The sequence below is a fragment of the Bemisia tabaci genome, chromosome 10 (assembly GCF_918797505.1).
Source record: "Bemisia tabaci chromosome 10, PGI_BMITA_v3".
NCBI classification, from domain to species: Eukaryota; Metazoa; Arthropoda; class Insecta; order Hemiptera; family Aleyrodidae; genus Bemisia; species Bemisia tabaci.
Window position 1 is genome coordinate 27264609 of NC_092802.1, and position 21602 is coordinate 27286210.

Genomic DNA, 21602 nt, shown 5'->3' on the forward strand with positions numbered 1-21602 from the left:
CCCCATCCATGTAGGTACGTATTTCCTTTGCAGTGTTTTAAAATCTCCGCTTCACTTTCATTTTTTTGAAGAAAAACAAATCAATACCATCCCTTCAAATTTTACACAATTTTCTTTGCACAGAGCAGAAAAATCACGGAAATGTTAAAGAATCTACGTTGAGTAATTTTGCATCTAAAAAATTAAGTATGACCGGAAGTCTACGATGTTCCAAACCTAGATAAGTGGTTAAATCCAGTGAAACTCCTAATTAGGAGTTTCACTGTTGTTACACTCTCCTAGGTGCAAGTTACTAGCTCTAAAGCACAGGAAGGCCTTTGAAATAAAAGGGTACGTATACTTGAGATTCTAAAAAACACTGTGAGATTTTTCCATGCAGTAAAAAAATACAGATCCTACGTTTCCTCACAACCTCATACCACTTTGACCATCTAGTGAAAATCGATGATTTCCTGAGGCTAAGTTTGAGAGTTCCTGATGTTGACCAATCCAGTCAATTATTCGTTGTTTAAGAGAAACAGTTCGGTGTGAAAATTGAAAAAATATTTCGATGTATTTCATCAAATTTTTATTATCAATAAATTCTTAAAAAAACAAAAAAAGAGAGAGATAGAAGCACTTATCACAAAATATAATACATAACTCCGTTGAGTTTAAAAAAACTTGACACCATTAATTTCTGGGCTTAGGATCACTTCGGCTTTTCCTTGCTTTTCCAGTTCTTTAAGGGCTTTTTGCAAAACATCTTCATCAATACCTGAGAATTCTAAAACAAAAAATTAAAGAAAAAATTTGTTAGTCGTAAAATCTTATTCATTTAAGAAAATATTCAAGTCTATTCATATGGAGAAAATATGCATTGAATAAAGAGAAAAGCGAAGGAAAAAGAAAATCTGATTCAAGTGAGGTACGCGTCTGATTTATTGAGGGAATAAAGGTATGAAGATTTGAGCTTATCCCTCTCAAATAATGAGCAAAGCACTTCCCTTCCTTGATCCCTCCCATTGAAGAATATTGCAGATTTAATGAGTATTGTAAAGAACTGATAAAATGAAAAACTTTCACTGGTGTTCATGACAGCTTTAGTAAACCAAAATCATGGACTTTCAAGGATTTTAAACATCTTGATAAAAGCATTGAAAGAAAAAAATAAAATAAAATAAATATAAAACTAGGTAACCTTATTGAAAGAGCTGCAGCAAATGTGTGCTTTCTAAAAAAAATCACTTTGAAAAATTTGTGGAAATTTATTTCCTCTTTGAATTGGCTCACTACAAATATTGAAAAGCAAAAAAAAAAAAAGCCATCAAATTGAAATCTGCTGTCTCACCTCTATAATTTCCTGCCCATGGCTCTCCAACATATTCTCGTAAGTCCTGTCCCATGGTCCATCGCAGTAACCTACTGATTACGTAGTATACTTGATGCAGGCAAAGACAGAGATGCAATGAAACTACGTAAGATGAAAATTTCACAGTGAGATTTCAATAAACTTTCTCAGTAAAATGAACTTTCATTTTGCATCTCTGAGCACAAAGCAAACTTATTAAAACTTTACCAAAAGGAAGGAGAGACCACTGTGAGGCCGACTGTTGCTACCAAGTTAATGTCCAGTGTCTAAGCAGGATTTAAATTCGACTCTTTCCTGACGAGTAGGAAATAAGTCAATCTCACTGCCCTTCAAGGTTTTATGCACGTATCAGATAAAATGAGAACAACGGAACAACAGAAGGGACAAACCTTGATCTGGGGTATTCGTAAGCTCATAAAAAGTGCACACTGTGTTAGTAAAGCCATTATCCTTTGCCCAAGTGTGGATTATTGATGCTAATTCTTGTAGTGTCCGCCAGAAAATGAACCACCTGGAACATGTCAAAATTGGTGCGTCTAAATTAGTTACCAGCCTGTTCAGACAAAAGAAGTTTAATGTTATGCAGCAAGAGCCCTACTGTGCAAAGATGCAATTCAACAATTTATGAAAGTGGCTTCCATAACCAACTAATTTGGAGCGTATACATCAATTGTACTGATATTATAAGGTCATTTACTGATTGAATGTATGAAATACAAACTAGGGGAAAAATACCTAGGTAGTATCTGAACACCTGAATTTTGAAAATGAAATAACCTTTCTATAGATATCAAGCATTTTAGAAGGTGCGTGGTGCAAAAGATATAGTTGGCAATTCCAAATTGATTATTTCTACGTATTAATTTTTGGATACAATTAATCGGAAAAATCACATCAATTTGCGAGGGTCGATTTAAGATTGGATTGATTTTTCAAACCAAAAAATGGTTGAAATCAGTAAATAAATAAAATCACACAATTTTTGTCCAATTTTGGTCAAAATGTTAAAAGTAATGATCGTGATAACATGATAACAGAAATTTTTCATCAGGATTTTTCATTTCATGGAAAAATTGAAGAGAATTGGAAGGAAAACGGACATGATGGAAAATTCACAGACCTAGTTTTGGTTTTATCTAAAGGCTCTGCATTGCCGGAAGCAGCTAATTCCTCTAGCACCAATAGTATTCCCTCGGGAGGTAGTTTTCCTGAAAACTCATTAAGGAAAACAAGGCACTGACATTGTATCTTAAGGCAAGTCCTAATTAACGGGAGTTTTTGGGCAATCAATGGAGATGTTGCATGTGTGAGGAATTTGCGATTTGACTGTTGATTCTTATGTAACAGTTCACAAGAAACACAATGGTGCCACTGGTTTTCTCTGAAATCGATTCTCAAGCTCAAAAAAAGCTCTCAAGTGGGGGCCAAAATGGAGGGGATATCCCACGCTATCCTGAGAGTTCACCTTTACATCAAAACAAACTCTCCATGCAAAGATAGGGAGCAAATACATTGACAGGGCTGCCACTTTATTTGGGGACTCTAAAACTGAAAACACGGCATCACTGCTAATGTATTTACTCCCTATCTTTGCATGGAGAGATTGTTTTGATGTAGAGGTGGACTCTCAGGATAGCATGGGATGTCCCCTCCATTTGGGCCTCAACTTGAGAGCTTTTTTTGAGCTTGGGAGTTGATTTCAGAGAAAACCAGTGGCACCATCGTGTTTTTCGCGAACTGTTACATAAGAATCAATAGTCAAATCGCAAATTCCTCACACATGCAACATCTCCATTGCTACAATGGCAAATCAGCAATCTGTTCTAACTGCTTCAAAATTAAAATTCCTGACTCAAGAACCTAGTAGCAGGTGTTTTCCGTATGTGTCCACGTATTTCAATTACTGAGTTTCAAATTTTCTTCCGATATATTATTTTTGCAAACAGTGGCGTGAGGTACTTTGCGGTAGATCGATTGATATGTCATTTAAACCTATAGAAAAGGATCGATAAACAGGGTGTTCACAACAAAAACCTCATTAATCGATTCTTTGCCATAGCTTTAAAGGGGGAAATATTGATAATTGATCCTTCACGCCTTGCCACTGTTTGCAGTGAGAAACAATTCAACTTAATACCTTGAAATTCCTGCAGAATATTCTGCTGACAGAGAAAAAAAGTCAAGGAGGCATTCAAGAAATCAGGTTTCATAGGATTTGCCCCAGGGAAAAATCTCACTTTGGAAGTTGGGAAAAATATTGAGTTAGTCAATACTAATCACAATACTTACAAAAAAAAATCCTTGTAGGGTCCTAAGAGGGATTCAAAATAAAGGAGAAAAAATTTTGTTGCTTTGTTTAACAGGGAAGAAGCCGAGAAGTTTCTTTCCTATGATTCAAACTTGGGACAGATCCCATTAAACGTCCCATGGAGACAAGGTGCTACATCCACTAATTTTTCAAGGAAAAAATGAGGTATAGCAGGGAGTATGCAACGCTGCAAACGAAGAAACGTTGTTTTGCACTTCAGGCATGGATTGCATTATTTCCTCGGAAAGTTGAATTAAAGTTTTTCCCAGCAACTCATTGCGGAAATTAACTTCTACAGGAGCGTATCATCAATAGGAGCTCTGGGATAGCGTTAATTTGATCAAGGATGAATAGTTAGGTACTTTACACAATTAAAAATCTACATATTTATCTTTTGAACTCATCACTAGGTAAACCTTGTAAAGACAACATGGACGGACCTTGCTTTTTCCACCCCATTAATGGAGTCCATTTTCATCTTAAGCTACAAGAGCATCATTTCTTTCCTTAAAAAATGTTTTGTCTCAAACCACAAAAATGTTATTCAACTCCTTCATTCACACTGCTATCCTATTTCAATAGCAATTACTGGGCAAGAAACACGAAAATTCAATTGAATGTATCAGCAAATCAGAAACTGAGAAAAAAGGATACTGGAGATGGCAGCATTGTGAAAAACAGGCGAGTTGTTTGCTTCCCGAACATCAATAACACATTGTTTTGTTGATCTACAATAGTCAAGAACAAGACTCTTCCAAGCATCCAATTGTAACTTCTGCGTCTCCTTGTTTGGTTGTATCCTGAAATCAGTTTTCGAAAAAAATTTTGAAATGTATTGAAGAAAATAGGGCCTTCAACAGATTCCAACCTGCAAGAAGGCATTGATTGGAAATTATGTGACTAGACATGTTGTCTTGGGGTTAAACGCCCAGACTAGAGGTGTGAGTGGTATAGGTCAAATTACGACTTTTTACCTCCGTAAAAATGTCCTTAAAATGCCTCGAATTAGAGCTTCAGCCTTGTACCCCCCCCCCCCCCCCACCTAAAAGGAAATGCAACTAAGTTATTTTTTCTGAATTTCGAAGATGGTTAAGTGTGGAGCAAAACAATGGCTGAATGGCTTAACTTCATACGTCCTCATGCTATCTTTCTTTGAGGCCTTAAAATATCAAAATCTCAAATTAAAGAGGAATTTCGAAGGGTCCTAAATCTACAGGGTACAAAAATTAATTTATTGGCCACTAACAGAGCTGTTTATTGAGCATCGCTGCTTTAGGTGTAAAAAAACATTGAATATTTGGATAGCATTTAGCAAAAAGGAACCAGCGCAATTACAGTGTTTTCAAAACTGTGCACTTCTTCTTCTCTTTTAAAATACTCAAAATATTTTCAGTATAAACATTGACGAAATTATTTTCCTTTCAAATTGACAATTTTTTGATGAGAAGCAAAAAAGTTTGCTGTTCCAAGAAATTTTTTCAGATAATTATGAAGAAGCAACATTTTTGCAACAATGTAATTGCACTGGTCCCTTTTTGCTAAATGCATTGATTGCATTTGTCATTAGAATTTTTTTTCCCCCAGCTAACCTCTAACTCAGCAGTCCACTACAGGGCAAGCTTGGCTCATGCAATGCATGTGTTGGCATTGAGACACTGTGATTTCTCTTTCTTTAATTTTGCCTCCACTCCCCAATGGTTTCTTTTTTTTCCGTTTTTTTCTGATATTCTTCTCCTAAGGTTCCGACAAGAACAAAGAACTTTCCAGGTCGTTCAATGCCAAATCAAACCAGAATTGGGACGTTTCAACCCAGTCCCTTCAGAGGTGGATGAAATTTGGTCCACTCACACTGCTCAGTGACCTGAGTTAAAAAACCTACATTTAAATTTTTTTCGATGTATCCTTCAACTGCTGTTGAGCTTTGAAGTTCAGGCATATTCGTAGAAGTGGCACCTTCAGGAGTCTGTAATTGTAGAAGGGTTGATCTGAGTCAAACTGCACTTGGTACTAATGGAAAGTCCTTGAGGTGCACTTTTTACTTACACATAACACAATCTGATGACTTCAAATTTTTTTGATAAAAACTTTTTAGTTAAAAATTGACATCTCACGGTAGGACTGACCTCCAGTCAGATTCTCGTACGATTCAATTTACATCTTCTTAAAATAACTTAATATTCACTTCAAAATTTTATAACAAATTTGAAGCCATGTCAGATTATGTTGCGTATAAGTAAGAAGTGCATTTCAGGGACTTTTCATTGTTATACCAGAGTGGTTCGGCTTGGATCAATCATTCTAAAGTTACAAACTCTAAAAGGTCCCATGTCCATGAATATGCCCGGACTTTAAAGTTGACAAAATTTGAGTAAGGCATCGAAAAAATTAAAATTTTCCACCCGAACACTGAGCAACATGAGTGGGGCAAATTTCATCCAATTCTGAAGGGGTTAGATCAAATCACTATTCACTGGTCCAATCTGGCATGCAATGAGCCTTCCCTGGATAACTCATCCATAATTGTGAAAAGCCCGTAAAATAGGAATTTACCCGGTTGTCTTCAAAAATTGTCAATGACCGTATGAAAAACGGCTACTTCTTAAAGGCTAAAAATCGTGTTTGAAATCTACTTACGTGAAAAATGGAGGGAAATTATACTGCCAGGGCCAATTAATTTCAGCCATGTTTTTGGTTTTTCTGAACTACCATTTGAGTAACTCCTCAAAGTTGAGGACTCGAGGAGAAAAATTTAATCAACAGTCTGCGAGATGCATCTTACTCGATTGATACTAGCACTCCGCTGGAACTTGAGGCACGAAAATAAGGAGCGTGGTAGTAGAATAATTGAACTATTCTGCATTGACAACTCACTGCGCTGTAAAAAATTAAAAATTAAATAAAAATTAAAGCGACGGTGTGGATAAAACTTCCAACTTAATTTTATTATGACAGCAGTCAATAATGAAAAAGTTTGGTTATGTTTACACACTTAACTTCATCATTTTCTCAATTATTCCTCTTTTCGAACAGAAGGAACTTTAACCGCAAATTCTGAACCAGACGCTTTGATTGGTCTAGAGCGGTTCATTCCATTTATTCCGAGTTGAACCAAAATAAGCGGGAATTTCAAATAATTCCGGATATCCTGTTTACCAAATAGTTTCCGTTTCCGGTAAACAGTGTTGTCAGATTTTACTTATCAAAAGCTCATAAAACTGACAACAATGTTTACCGGATACGGAAACGATTTGGTAGACAGGATATCCGGAATTATTTGAAATTCCCGCTTGTTTTGGTTCAACTCGGAATAATTGGAATGAACCGCTCTCGACCAATCAAAGCGTCTGGTTCAGAATTTGCGGTTAAGATTCCTTTTGTTCGAATAGAGGAATAATTGGAAAAATCGGTTGTAAAAATTCACAGCGGCAGTGCTGCCCTCTTGTGGTGTTTGATAAAAGTGTTGTTCCCTTAACCTCCAATCGCCTAAAACTCTACAAAATTGGGTGAAAGGTCAAGTGAAGTAGTAAGTTATAGTATATTTATCTAATTTCAACATGTTTTCCACTAAAGTTGGAGCTGTGGCGAGGAATATAGCCACCTCTGCTGCTATGCAGTACAAGAAACCCACACATGGTCCCGGAGCGGTAAGATATCATTATTACACCCCGTTCTTCTTACTAGGCAGTTCCTAGCGAGTTTCTTCAAGTTTCAGTGAATTATCTCCTCTGTAGTGAGCTCATTACAGTGATTTCAGTTTCTCAGAGATGAAGAGTCAATATTTGAATATGGTTTATATAATGGTTTAAGTTTCTGGACTGTTGCGAGCAAGTTTTCTCCACTCAAGTCCTCACAATGCAGCTTAGGACTGTGACCGTTTCCAAATCCTTCAGCTATTAGTCTTTCACAAAATCAAACCCTTTAATTTTTCCTTCTGTAAGCTATTTGCTATACTTTCCTCAATGCTGCTGCAGCCCGATTGTTGAAATTTATGTTGGGGCGACTAGTATAAAAAATCGATATGTTTTGCGGCGCAGATAGGGCTATATTCTATCTTATCGGGCCGGCCTAGCCAGTTAAGGTTTCAAAAATCAGGCTGCTGTTAATAAAAAGGACAACTTTTTACAGAACTTGTTTAGTCTCATTATTAATGCTATCAGGACTTTTCTTTCAACCTTAACGGCTAGATGTGGAAATTGCTATTGCTTGCTGTGATCAATGACTCGTAGTTCCTCTTTCTCTGGTAACAGTTTTTTTTTAAAATATCTACCGATGCCATTGCGCTCCCTTTGTTTCTCACTTGAAAAGGCGCTGAGATAGGACTGGGGAAAGAAAAGAATGGACAAATGGCACATCGATAGAAGGTGGCACCCAATAGAAATTTTTGTGCTAACCTATGGGCAGACAGATAATTGATGCATTCAGGTGGATGTAATTTTCGTCCATTCTTTTCTTTCTGCAGTTCTAGTTGGTCATTTATGATGTAACAGAAGAGTTGGGAACCAATGGACAGTTTACTCCTGAGCTAGGTCTCCAATCACAAAACTCAGATTCAGAAAGCAAAGATGTGAGTGCAAGCAAATGTGGTAGCATAGTCGAAGCGAAAGTGTACTTAAAGTTTCTGGTATCCTCCGCTGATTACTGCCCTGATTCCGTTACATTAGATGTTAATTTGATGTGTTTGTTTTCAGAACATCCCTTTCAGGATCGATAACCCTTGGAGACTAGTGGCTATTTTTACTGCTTACTGTGGAACTGGTTTTGCCATCCCGTACCTCATCGTCCGTCACCAGCTTCTGAAATAAATTACTCCATCACACAGTAATTCTAGTGTAAGTTTGCCATTTACTTTGCCCATATCATGGATTTCTTCTAAAGATAGTCAGAAGTTACTTAGTTTCACAAATAGTTCTTGGAAATCCTGAAACAATACAGAGGCAGTGGTATCATACTAGAAAACTAGTTTTCAAGTACATGATAATGATTAGGAGCTACCACTACTCATAAAATATGAAATGACCCCAGGGAGTGATGATGGAGATGTTCATCTAGTTAAAAATTCATGAAAAAGTGTGAAATTTTTCCTATTATTTTGTGGTAAACAAAGACACTTGTCATTTTTTAAGGATTCATAATTATAGAACTGTTCCCCCAAAATAATCTTCACCTTTTTTAGAAATGTCGGTAACTTGGAGTGTCTGAAAAGTTGAACAAATCATTTTTGTAAAATTTTCTGAATTGATAAGAATCCCGATTATGATTTTCATATGTGTATATGTTCTGTCTTCACAGCATTCAGGTCTTAGTCCCTCAGAATTTTCTCACTACCTACCCCAGGATTTTGCAATTGCAATGAAACAAGTTTTGTTTCTCCCTTAAGCAAGAAAAAAAAGTGATAGGTGCCACATTGATAATCGTACCTGTAAACTGGTGGATGTCCAAGCAAGAGCCGGAGGAACGTAAAAAGAAATTTTCTGCTTGGAAATTGTCGCCTTGTGATCACTTACTTGCCCCTAATTTTATACTCCCAACTTGTTCCTAAAGATTATGTTTCCTTGTGTTACAGGTGTAAAATGTAGGCTAAAGATAATTTACAAGTCAACAATTCCTTTGAGATCACCAATATGAACGGAACCTCAACGTTCCTCATCAAAATTTTCTTTATTTGATACTGAAATACCACATAAAAGGAATAAGATGTTTTGAACAAAGCTTCTAACCTGCAGATCACTTGTTTTCAACCCTTTTTGTTAATTTTACTTGTAAGTATGTGTTGTCATTAAGAAAAATAAATTGAATTAAGGAAAAAATTTGCTTCACTTTTCAGTCTCTCTTGCCTTTTTGGAATTAAGTCTACATAAATTCTCAACATTTATTTGCTTGATTACATTGAATAATTACATTGAAAAATTACACTGAATATTAGTTTGAAAAGTACCCTAACTCAACCATTTGGAAAAAATTGGATGCCTTGAGTCCTATAAAAAGTTGAGTTATTATAGCCACCATCACCAAGATTCATCTGTAGAAATGTGCCAAGGTACACTCTACTACAGTTATGGACAAACAGGGTGCCGAAGCGGCAGCGCTGAGAATATAGGTCATTGAGTGACATCGCAAGTCACACCGTCTTCGCCGTGCATTTCAAAATGACCCGTTGAAGAGGTTTTGGTAGATCAGGTAGCTTCACTAAGCTGTCAGATGAATTTAAAAAATTGTTTAAAACTCAAAATAACGAAAACCTTAATTAAGAACACGAAATTGATGAGACCCACTCTCAGAACAGAAAGTCCACAAGTTTTCAATATGGTCTCGCAGTTCTACCATTGGATGCTGTCAAATCTATGCGTTTTGACGACTTTCTAAAATTCCGTTTGTCCATACCTGCAGTAGAGTGTACCTTGACAATGTGCAGTTTACTGCGAAGTACTTGATAAATTTGAGCATTTATTTAAAATGTATGAATCGAGAGTCGCAAGACATTAAGCATCTACTTCGTGGAAACATATTTTACATTTGTAAGTTCAACCTTCTTTAAATCATCTGCTTCCTGTGGTGTTGTGGTTGTCATGATGACTCTCTAGTCATGAGGTGCCTCATTTGATTTACAGCTGGGCAACCCAAGGCTGATGGTCTCAAACAACGGTTGCGCGAGGCTTGTTTCTTTTTTCTTTTTTTTGGGGAGTTTTGTGGTCTCTATTCCTTTGTTCAAATGGGCTTGTTCTTGATTAGGGACGGAGAGGGATGGGACTTAACTTGTAGCATCGAGTTACTCCCTCGAGGGTACTGGAAGTAATAAAAAATAATAATTAAAAGTAAAAAAGTTTCACATTCTATAGTCTACAGACTCGGCTGTCTGGATACTGACATCAGGAAAAACTATTTCATGTTCTTGCACAAGGGAATAGACCTCTGCTTTACCCAGTGACTGAATTTTCAAAAAAGAATATTACCTATTCATGAATTAGGAGCAAAGACATTGAATCACGTAGACCGTGTGTCCGGCTAGGTTTAGTACAGGGGAGCACGACAAGTCTCTCGGAGCCCCATGATAAGCGGGCATCCTAAGCACTTGAAAAGACTGCAGAAAGGCAATGGAGAATTCATTCACGCCTCGGTTTTTCACAAATATCTCGTTTCGAGTCCATTTTCAGACAAAATTCCAAGAAGAAAAGTTTTAGAACATAAAATTTTACAACCGATTAACAATGTCTCATTTTTCCGAACTAATCATTAACCGAGAAAAAAAGCCTCACAATCCGACAAAAATTCACTGTAGCTGCTACTGTGCATGTGCGATTGGGACACACGAACTCATCGATGCGGGTTGGTGTCAACACTCATCGGCATGCGAATTTTCAAAAGTTTTCTCGCCCTCCGTAACGCAGGATGCACGGTCTTTGTGATTCAATGTCTTTAATTAGGAGCCTAGGTTCTGGCTGTAGAACTCTTGAAAGAAAAAAAATACTCTGACTAAGAAGAATATAAGAATTTTATAAGAGAGAATAAAATTAGTAAAAAAATATTTATTTGTGACGTTTATTCAACATTGAAAATAGTAAACACAGATGGTCATTACAAAAAATGAGACAGTACAAAAATAGATAAAGGCATGAGTTCGGTTAAAATTAACATTAAAATACAGAGAAATTTAAAGGTACTTGTTGACAACATTTCCTCTTATAAATGACTACAGTTCAAGACTGACCAACTTTTTTCCCTATCATTTTTTCAGTGATTGGCAAAATTCAAAAATAAACTCTAATTAAAAGACAGGTGCTTGAAAACCTAAAATTGAGTATGCATACTAAGAAAAGTGTACATATATTTCAACCTCTTGGTATGCAGTCAATAATGAGTTCCGGAGAGATTCCCCCAAAGTGGGCAATGCAAGTGAATCCGGGAACTTTTGCAATACCTGTTGAACTCAATTCAATTATGAACAGTTTTTGAGTATTTACTTGACTTATTTCTAAAATTCTACTTATAAGAAAGTGTGTGCTTGTATCAAATGTACCAATACATTTGAATTTAATTATTAAAATACATAGAGGCCAAAATAGATCATGAGGGCACACTCAGCAGAGTTATTAAGATTACTGATAGGGCGGCATCTACTACTGTTACCTAGAATTTAAAAATTTACATTTTTTAGGTTCGTTGTAATACATTAATTTAAAACAAAATTATGAACTAGTATCCTATAAAAGATTTAAACATGATTTGGTAGGTCACTGGCAAAAAAAAAAAAAAAAAATAAATAAATAAATAAAATTACATCCACTTAACGGAGAGGAATAGAAGTGAATTTTCATTCCTGAGGGCTAAAATAATAAGACAGCACACTTTAAAATTGGGAGATGGACTCGCTACTCATAAGAAAATAAATGGAACTCCCAAGATTCTTGAGATATTTGGCTTGGCTTAGGTCCTTTCCTCTCTTCTTTTTGTATTTTAAGTGGGAGAATATTATGAGAGTAAATTTAATTGATTGAACGGGATACTAAGACTTGGAAGAGGATTTATAGTCAACTTAAGGAAACTTAGAGAAAATTTTGAGAGCCTCATCTGAGAAATTATAAGCTCCCAGAGGGTAAACATACTATTTTTTCAGGCTTGCTATTTCTTTTGTTTTTACGAGTTAAAATAACAAATCTTTAAAAATAATTTCACCAATTATTTTAGCAAGGTGTTAACTTGGAGTCCCTCAAATTACCAGTTAGCTCAAATTTTAAAAAAAAAATTATCCTTGTAAAACCATTAGTTGTAAAATTCATAAATTGCAAAATTTGGAGATAAGCAGCTGAGAGGACATGATGAGAGTTCTGATTACAGTGATATCACGATTATCCAGCCACTTCAAAATGCAGCGAGTTCTTGGGAGCAAAAACTGGTTGCAATCTCAGCCTTGGATTTCCTCTTTCTTTAAAAATGTTCTTACTTTACAGAAAGGTCAAAAGAATGTATTGAGTAGGAATTTTTTTTAAATCAGAGCGTTATTTCAGAAGAGAGAGAGAGAAAATTACACCCAAAACTCTGGCACGCTCATGGACATTCTGACATCTCGCGCAAGCCAGCGGGAAACGCACTGGAAAATTTTTGCACTACTTGACACTTTTTCCCAGCTTTTCCCTCAAGTTTCTGAAGATTTCTCATAATTTCTACAATCTTCCATGGATTTTTAACAAGCCAGCATTTTCAATCAACAAAGACAGACTCTGCCACACATCGATAGATAGTTACGATATTTCTGCGTACATTTTTGCTTACAAAACATTAATGGTCAACTTAGTTTGAGGTGCACTCTCTTCAGAGAAGAAAAAACAATTTTTCAGTCTTTAAGTACTATGATCTACCAAATAACTTCTTTTTACTCCCAAGCTGTCTCCCTAGCAGTTAATCACTTATTTCATAGTGGCATTTTTGAGCTAAAAATTAAAAAAAAACTTGAACCAAAATACTGCTTAGAACAGCAGGCTTGCTCAATTTAAAGGAGAGATCAACAATGCCATGGAACATGGTAGTTACTTTCTCTTAACGTAAGTCCCTGGTCGAGCAACGCCACTTGCAACCATGGTCGGGCAATTTGTCCACTTTTTGCTTGGGGAAATTGACTTCTTCTTGCGTGGCTTCCTTGCGGGAGTGTGATTCTGGGACTCAACGCTGACTTCATCTGCACTTTGTGATGTGTCATCCTTTGCAATCTTTTTCACCTTTCGGCCACGCCTGGGTTTATCGTCATTCTCTTTTGCCGAGTTATTGGAGTCTTTGCTGGTGTTAAGTACTCTCTTTTCTGTAGCTTTCTTTTTCTTGACAGGGGTATCACTGTCAAACACAAAGCCTCGGTTATCCTTCACTTTCAGTGCTTTTAATTCCGTAGAGAAGAGATCTCTGATTAGATCATAGTTCGGTTCTTCGTAGTGTGTCATTATCGAGACAAGATTGAAGTATTGTACTATCACTAAAAAAGAAAAGAGAGAAAAAAGGAAATCGTTAGTAGATGTGTAGAACAAAAATAAAATAATTTTGACGGAGGAGGGAGGGGGACAACTTAAGCACTGCATGAGTTTGAAATATGAATGCCTGGTTCTTCTTTTTTGATTACACTCAGATGTCAATCACAAAAAGCAGTGAAAACTAGGCTTTGGTGCCCACAAAAAAAACTGCTAATTATAACATTTAAATTAAAAGGGACCAAAAAGGTATTTTTCAATGACGTAGTAATTTTGACACAGGCGAGTATTTTGTCAGTTTCAATGACAAGTAACAATTATTACTTAGCATACTGGATTGTCTTGAGTCAATTTTCTTAATGATTACAAATAAGCCTATGATATTCTGAAAAAAGGAATTTTTATAGGATCCTTTGAGTTGAATGATCCTTTAGTTCTGAACTTTTTTGGAGAGCAAATGAGGAGGAGAGAGCTAACGAAAGTTGACAATAATGTTTTCAACCCTCGGTTTTTGACTCTCATAATAAATGACTCAGAAGCATGTAAAAAGGGCGTCAGTCCATTTTCAATGTAATTTATTTTCGAATTTTTGAACTCTCCGTCCTTGCCGTATTACCGGAGAAAGCAGTGGTAGTCCGCTTCTTGGAATGCAAGGGACAGACACACAGTAATACATGATGTCAAAAATGCAAAAAAAAAAAAAAAAAAAAAAAAAAATCTGAAAAATTATACTTCTGTCCTTTTTGGAAAGGCTGATTCCAATAAAAATGAAAGTAAAAAACCTTCCACGCTTAAACTAAAGATCTGGAATACTATGAAGATGGTCTAAAATGAGTATTGATGGTAAATCTTGTCTCTACTGCTGCGGCTGGATTTCTTTTCCCAGGACAAAACATACAAAGACTTTGTGTTTCGATGTACCTTATCACTCTGTTCAATAATACCTTTAGTTGAGGTTTAAATGCGAGAGCAAAAGTCTCACTATCAGGCAGCGCAGTTGAGTCCCTTTATAGTGCCAGCACTCCCATGTGAACTCTCCATTTGCACTATTGGTGCCTGGTCAAGTTTAAGAAACTATCACCTTATAAAGCCATACCCAAAACTTGGAATAATGATACAAGTACAAAACGATTTAAGATGAAATTCTTGAAAAATACTTACCATCAGGCACATTAGGCAGGTTTTTTAAGGACTCGGGTATCTCATCCATGAATTTGTTTTTAGCCGCGTGAACAGCAGGTTTTGCTTTAATATTTACCCATGGGAGTGGATTGCCTAGCCACTCCAGAATGTTATACCCAAGCATTTCAAAATCACCCCTTCGACTGGCAACTGCAAAATTACAAGATTAAAAATCAGTCAAAAGAAAATGAGAAAATGAGACTACATACAAAGATGCGATTCTATGAGCACCTCCTAAGGTAAAAAATTACATGTTAAACATTCTACTTCCAGCCGTATAAAAACTTCATAAACTAAGAGTACCTGGTACACAGTTGGTAGGGATATTAATTTCTTTGATAAATAAAATCTCAGCTCCTGACAGATTAGACTCACTAGCATTAAAATCAAGAGAGAAAAACATTAATTTCATGGAATGAGAGGAGGAAAACTAGAAATAAATGTTGTGTTTGATTCAAGAATCTAATGTTATACCAACTGGACCAATTTCAACAGGAACACACCAAGTTGCACCAAATTTGAACTGAGAAAAATAGATTAAAAACCTCATTCTCCTACATTACTCAGAGCTGGGGTCAAAGCTTTACGGCTCTATTTATGCTTAAAATATTTTTTCTCGATTTTGAAATTTAAGGAGAAGAGAATTTACAACTAGTTGAATTCAAAACTACTCTTGACTCACTTTTTTCTAAAATGCAACTTGGTACGTTACTGTTAAGCTCGAATTAAATACGATAGTTTTCTGTGACTTCTCTTGTTTTTATTTCTTAGAAGTATTGTTTTAAATTATTTTTGACCATCTGCCAGAAGGCACCTTCACACTGAAAATCTCAAAATTGAGATAATGGTGCTACAGTGTAGAGGAATGAGTTACTTGCAAATTAATCTTGACATGATTTTTATGAGGCTATATTACTATGTTATAACAGAATCACATGCTGAATATGGGGAGCTGAACGAGGGAGTCATCGATCCATTGATGAGTGGTGCCCTGAATTCTACGCAAGATGCTCAAATGAGGATCGGCGTTCAGCAGTTATCAGTTTGTCTGAACTATTTGAATACATTTGATACAAATGTGGATGACACAGACTCAAAATTACAAAATTTCAAATGTCGAGCAACAACCAATGACTCCCATATTCAGCGTGTGATTTTGGTTTTATGGAAGTTATGAAGATCTGCTCATGTAGATGTAGAGGATGCCCTGCCAAATTGGGAATAAGGCAGAAAATGAGGAGATCTGCCGAAGAAGCTCTGGCAAGATCGGCGGTTGGGTGTCGCAGAGCGCACAAAAGTGCTGTAAGAGTGACTTGTTAGTAGTAGTATGAAGATGTGCTGCTCACCACCATGATGTGCATCTCTGCTGCAATATTCAATGGTGCCATCGTGCGCTTGCTTGGGGTTTGGCTTGAACTCTTTTTCTGTCACCAAGCGAGTTGCCAAACCGTAATCGATCAGGAACACTTGATTTTCAACGCAGTTGGGCTGTCCGACCAAGATGTTCGTGCCCTTAATATCTCGATGGACAAATCCATTTGCATGCAGGTACTCTAAGATATTGATCTGAGAAAAAAAAACAGATATGAAAATTGGAGAATTTATCAGGTTTGGGAGCAACAATTGTTACCTGAAAAAGGTAATAAATAAAAACAAAAACTGACTTATACGTCGAATTTCGTAAAAAAAAGTCAGACAAGTTTCGAGCATTGACCTATCATCAGTGTGATGATGAGCTTGTGTCCTAAACACTTTAAAAACTGTATTACAAAATCTAAGGAGTTTTTTTTTTGGTTTGATTTTTTTACTTACTTAATCGAGACAAGGTATGCATGGGAAACATGCATTAATAAAAGCGCATAATGAGCAGAGTTCAGGATAATTTTTGTTTTGTTTTATTTTTTCTTCGAAGCAGACGGGAGGAAAATAAATTTTAGAGTGACGAAACATACCAATACGTCTTTAACAACATTAAATTAGACAGTTACGTTGTGCAGTGTTACATCTCATTTTACATATTTTTTTCTTAGTAGATCTAAGTACCTAATCATTCAATTGGGATAAATTTCTTCTGATGATTAGCTGACTTAAAACTTAAGAGTATTCTTTAGCTCATCTTAATTAGTGGATTCCATCTTTTGTTATAAAATGTTACTAGTCATTGAAAATTCTCCTTTTTTGTCGGTGGAGTCAAAAACAAAATTCAACCTCAAACTTAGACAGCATTTAAAATCTGCTGAGCCATTACAAAATTTGGGGGTATGATTTCATATTCGGTGTTCAAGAGTTTGGCCCTGTGTTCAAAGGTAGCACCAAAGAACTGCGCGCCATGAACAGTTTTTTCTTTACTTGATGGTTGAAAAACTTTCGATTCCATCAAAGCATGCAACATTTGTGAGCAAATTCAGGCTCGAAATGTCAGAACTTAGAGGTACCTCTGTTGCCTGTCGGGTCATTTGAAAAGAAAAATTTAATTGTTTATCTGCCAGGATCTCGAGACGGGACCGTGTCTGTGAAAGAATTCGCCAGATGATGAAGGTTAAAAGTGATATCGTGCACGACATCATGTCCATGCAGTTAAAGTGGTATGGACATGTGCAAAGAATTTTGGAGGAGAAGTTGCCCAAACAAGTTTTGGATTGGGTATCACCTTGGAGATGGTGACAGAGACATCCCATAAGGGGGTTGACGAAGAGATATTGCCCAATAACCTCTGGGAAGATAAGCACATGTGGCGTTCGGGCCTCGTAGAACGCTCAAGAGCGTTCTGGAAGCGACTTTCATGGATGTACATAATTTTTTAATTTGGCGTTTGGCGCAAGTTCAGTTTTATTGATATTCAATCAATGCATAAGTACCTATTGCTGCAACTGAACAAATGGACAGAACAAATAGAAAAATACTGAATTATACTTACCAACTGTATTGAGATCTGAAGCACTGTTGATAGAGGAATGGACTTCTTATGTGCTAAAAATATTTTATATAAGTCTTCTCCGAATTTTTCTGTGATCAGAAACCTGTATTTGGTAGCTTTGTACTCGTGGGTGCCTGAGCTTATGTATTTTGGAACTCCTAGATACTTCAGCTTTTTATCTTTGATCCACTTCTCAACTGAAAAAACCATAAAATAACCGAAAAAGCCAGTGAGATTAATGAAAATAAAGAAGCAAAGCAATGGCCAAAGTTGAAACGGGTTTAACCTCAGTCAGAGAATACTTGGAAATGTCAAGGAATTTTTAAAATTTAGGGAATACCAAGAAATGTTGGGGAAAATGACGGAAGTGTCAGAAAAAAATTGACAAGGCATCTTTATTTGCTCTGTAGAATGGGTTTGATGATGGAAAGCAACTCCTAAACAGAATATCAGTTGTTACAATTAACATTGGCTTGATGGCAAAAATACAAATGACATTATTTGTATAATCTAACTTCCATTTGATCTGTGTTAAAAATACTTGATAATATATCGTTCAGGACCTGATATCCGAACTTTCAGTTGTGTGAATCGTCTTCTAACTAAAATTTTGAAAAGAAAACCTTTTCTTTTCGAGTTAAAATTTGTCTAGTGGCCCAATGGACACCACAAAAGTACACTGACTAATATAGAGCAATGTTGGGAGTGAGCATAACTTCCTATTTTAAAACTTTTTTTCAATTTTTCCTTTTCCCCATTTTTGTTGATGAGGAACCAACGAATATCTGCTAGACTGACATGAACAGACTTTCTCATTTCCATAACCGTTTGTCGCCCCTTCAGCCATCCTTGATTCCATATGTTTCAATAGTTGCACATTCGAGAAGTTTCTATTCCATTGAGTGTAAATGACAATGATAACAGAGTTGAACTTATCTTAATTTAAACTTAATTTAACCAAAAAATTAAAAGGGACTTTACTTGTTTCTTCTTTGGCAACTTTCATGTAGAAGGTTTTCTCAACAAACAGCGGACCATTTTCTTTTGGTTCCTACAAACATACAAAAAAACCCATAAAAATCAACAAATGACAAATCCTAAGTCTCTGCATCAACATGATAAATTAGTCACGGTGTAAAATTTAGAAAAAAAGGAAACACACCGTGATACAAAAATTGATTATTCCATGTTGTACTTCTTGACAACAGCCATACGGTGGTTTTAGAGAAAAATGGAATAATATTGAACCATGAACTATATTTTTAAGTACACTTCTGTCCACAGATCACTTACATATTTAGACAATGTTTACCGGGAATGTAACCTTACTTATTGGGCGATCATAAAACCAAACAAAACATTTATACAAACAGTACTTGATCCATCACTGATGGATGGATATCCATGTAAAATCTCCAAAATGGCACTGATATTGTTAATTGCCTGCTTGCGCAGGCAAAAATTTTCAAGATTACTTTTTAAAATTGAAAAGGGCAAAGTCTGATATTGACAAACAAGACTTCATTTGTCATATGTCTTCAAAAACTTACTGCTCCAAAAAAGTTGCAGACAGAGAACACTAGTTAACTTTTTAACAATTAACTTTTTACTTTTAACAATTTAACTTTTTAACAAGCTATTAGATATAATTAGCTCTTGCTGGGTGATGATACTGAACCAGAATGTGGATTGACCATTAAAAAACGAGACCATTTTCTTAGACGAAGAGATTAGTTCGTAAAATAAAAATAAGAAGTTCCCATTGAGTAAAATGAAGAAAAATAAGAAAAGTACTTACAATTTTTGCAATGTATAAAGGCTTCTTACTCTTACTAGGGTCATTGTTACAGGTTACTGAAACAAAGTGAGGATAAATATGAACATTAGAACCAAAGAATTTAGGGAAAAACAGATGTTACTTTGAAAACGGGTTAAAATGACATACGGCGGTGAAACACTGGAGAAAGTTGAATACATACATAAAAGCCATTTTTACAGCCCTTTCGGGCCATCTGCAACATCTAGCCGCCAATGTCGCTGTCCTCCCAAAGCCCCTTAGGGAATTGGCACTCCCTCATTTCTTGCAAAACTTTCTGTCGCCATCCTGTTACTGGGCGTCCCCTTCGTCTTCTCAAAGGAGGAACCCAATCAAGCATCTTCTTTGGCAGCATTTCTTTTGTCATGCCTGTACCAGACCAGACTAGCTGTTTGGTCATAGTTTTGAATACATTGTTGTTTTGGATTTCTATAATCTGACACACTCTATCATTACGGACCCAATCTATTCCAGAAATTACTGCTGACCTCATCCAGAAATTACTGCTGACCTCGTCCAGAAATCCACCTTCGTTGAATTTGGCCTTAATAATCATGACTTTACAGCAGGGCGCAATCCTGTCACCATTAAGTGTAGGAAAATTCGTTTGAATCAACTGAAAATTTATACTAACCATCATAAATCTCTCCAAAACCACCTTTCCCGATCGAAGCGCCAATTTTCCATTCTCTTTTCGTGAAGTCTTTAAGCACTTCACCAGCTGGCAAAGGATCAGGGAATGCATAGCCGGTTGCTTTTTTCCCTCTTCCAGCCATTAGTACTTGCACACAAACTGAAAAGTAAAGAATTCAAGTGTTAACTAAAAAACAAAGATGATAAAAAAAGTTAGAGGATAGAAGAATAAGTTGATAAAAGAAGATATAAAAGGATGCAACTTGCGTATTTCCAAATAAAAAACTCATAATCGAGCATGATGCCACAACTTATTTCAATTACTCTATTCATATTTCATCACGAGAAGGAGCTAAGCACAGGCAGATTCTATTCTGAAGGAGGGAAGAGGGATGCCTGATTTCAATAACGACAAAAAAAACATTGACTTTTTCAACTAATCCCTCTCTAGTGATAAGCGTTCAGGTCATACGCAATCCTTTCTCCTAATGATGGCGCGTACACAAGATGCTTGCCTCCCAAGAAAGAGTACAGCAATGAGTTGAAGTTATGATTTAGTGCTGGTCCTTCTTTGGTGTTCCAATATTTGTTAACAATATAATTTTGTGATGAAGAGAGACTCCCAGCTTCGGTTATATTTTGCACCAGTCTTCATACTTCAATGATGGTGGAAAACAGTGGCTACTGACTGCAAAGTTAATCTATGAGTAATATTAGCGAAAAAGTTACGGTGAAAGCGTTATAGTAACTGTTCTTACAAAATTTGGTGAAGAGCGAGAGTTGGACATATACAGAGCTGGTACACTCAATGGCAAGAAACATGCACCGTCCCAAGCTTTGAAAAATGTCTCGCGTCATGCTCTGCGCCGTCAACGCGTGACCAATGAAAAGATAACTTAAAACTATTTAAAGGATCAAATCGTTCCGCAGAATGGCAAAATCAAAAATTTATCAAGGTCCTCATTGCTTCTAAAGTAGGTTATGTTGTGAGGAAGAGTGATTCCTTTGAAATAGAAATACTTACTGAAACAATAGTGAACTGGAGAAATTAATTGTAGAAATATCAGGCTCAATCAAATTGATATAATGATGAGAAAAGGCGATAACAGAACTTAAGCGGAACTAAACCATGAACTAAACTGAGGTTTGCCAATTCAAGTTTTGAGAATGCCCGCCGAAATAAACAATAAAACGGTTTATGGTGGCAACGAAAAACAACAGAAACCGGAACGAAGCGGCGCGGTGTTGGGGACGGGGAAGGGGAAGGGGTGGTTGCGTGAGGGACATGAGAGGTTATGTTCAATTTTATCACTGTTATGACATAGAGAAAAAAAAGGAGGTGTTTGCATTTCGGGCATCTTGGAATATTTTGATGACTTGATGACGTAGGTGGGTACAGCTGGGTACAGGGACGTCCCCTTCACACTGTACCCACCTACGTCATC

The 21602-nt window shown here is 36.4% G+C and overlaps 3 protein-coding genes across 4 annotated transcripts; 1 reads left to right on the forward strand and 2 right to left on the reverse strand.

Moving 5' to 3' along the window:
* Positions 1 to 553: 553 nt before the first annotated feature.
* Positions 554 to 6614, reverse strand: Vps25 (vacuolar protein sorting 25). Its single transcript, XM_019062141.2, has 5 exons — positions 6294 to 6614; positions 4314 to 4459; positions 2472 to 2559; positions 1741 to 1862; positions 554 to 766 (listed from the first exon to the last, which is right to left on the reverse strand). The coding sequence occupies exons 1-5, from the start codon at positions 6341 to 6343 to the stop codon at positions 654 to 656; spliced, it is 519 nt and encodes a 172-aa protein (XP_018917686.1). The 5' UTR covers positions 6344 to 6614; the 3' UTR covers positions 554 to 653.
* A 486-nt stretch (positions 6615 to 7100) lies between these two features.
* Positions 7101 to 9352, forward strand: LOC109044428 (cytochrome c oxidase subunit 7C, mitochondrial). The gene is made up of 3 exons (XM_019062143.2): positions 7101 to 7303; positions 8348 to 8488; positions 9223 to 9352. The coding sequence occupies exons 1-2, from the start codon at positions 7214 to 7216 to the stop codon at positions 8459 to 8461; spliced, it is 204 nt and encodes a 67-aa protein (XP_018917688.2). The 5' UTR covers positions 7101 to 7213; the 3' UTR covers positions 8462 to 8488; positions 9223 to 9352.
* A 1810-nt stretch (positions 9353 to 11162) lies between these two features.
* Positions 11163 to 21341, reverse strand: LOC109044430 (serine/threonine-protein kinase VRK1). Of its 2 annotated transcripts, none has more exons than XM_019062146.2 (8): positions 21182 to 21341; positions 20159 to 20317; positions 19507 to 19562; positions 18690 to 18759; positions 17709 to 17905; positions 16138 to 16357; positions 14771 to 14941; positions 11163 to 13617 (listed from the first exon to the last, which is right to left on the reverse strand). In XM_019062146.2, exons 2-8 carry the CDS (start codon positions 20298 to 20300, stop codon positions 13181 to 13183), a joined length of 1293 nt encoding a protein of 430 aa, XP_018917691.2. In that variant the 5' UTR covers positions 20301 to 20317; positions 21182 to 21341; the 3' UTR covers positions 11163 to 13180. The 2 variants fall into 2 exon arrangements, with proteins under 2 accessions (XP_018917691.2, XP_018917692.2); XM_019062147.2 differs by lacking the exon at positions 21182 to 21341 and adding an exon at positions 20916 to 21140.
* Between the last annotated feature and the right edge of the window lie 261 nt (positions 21342 to 21602).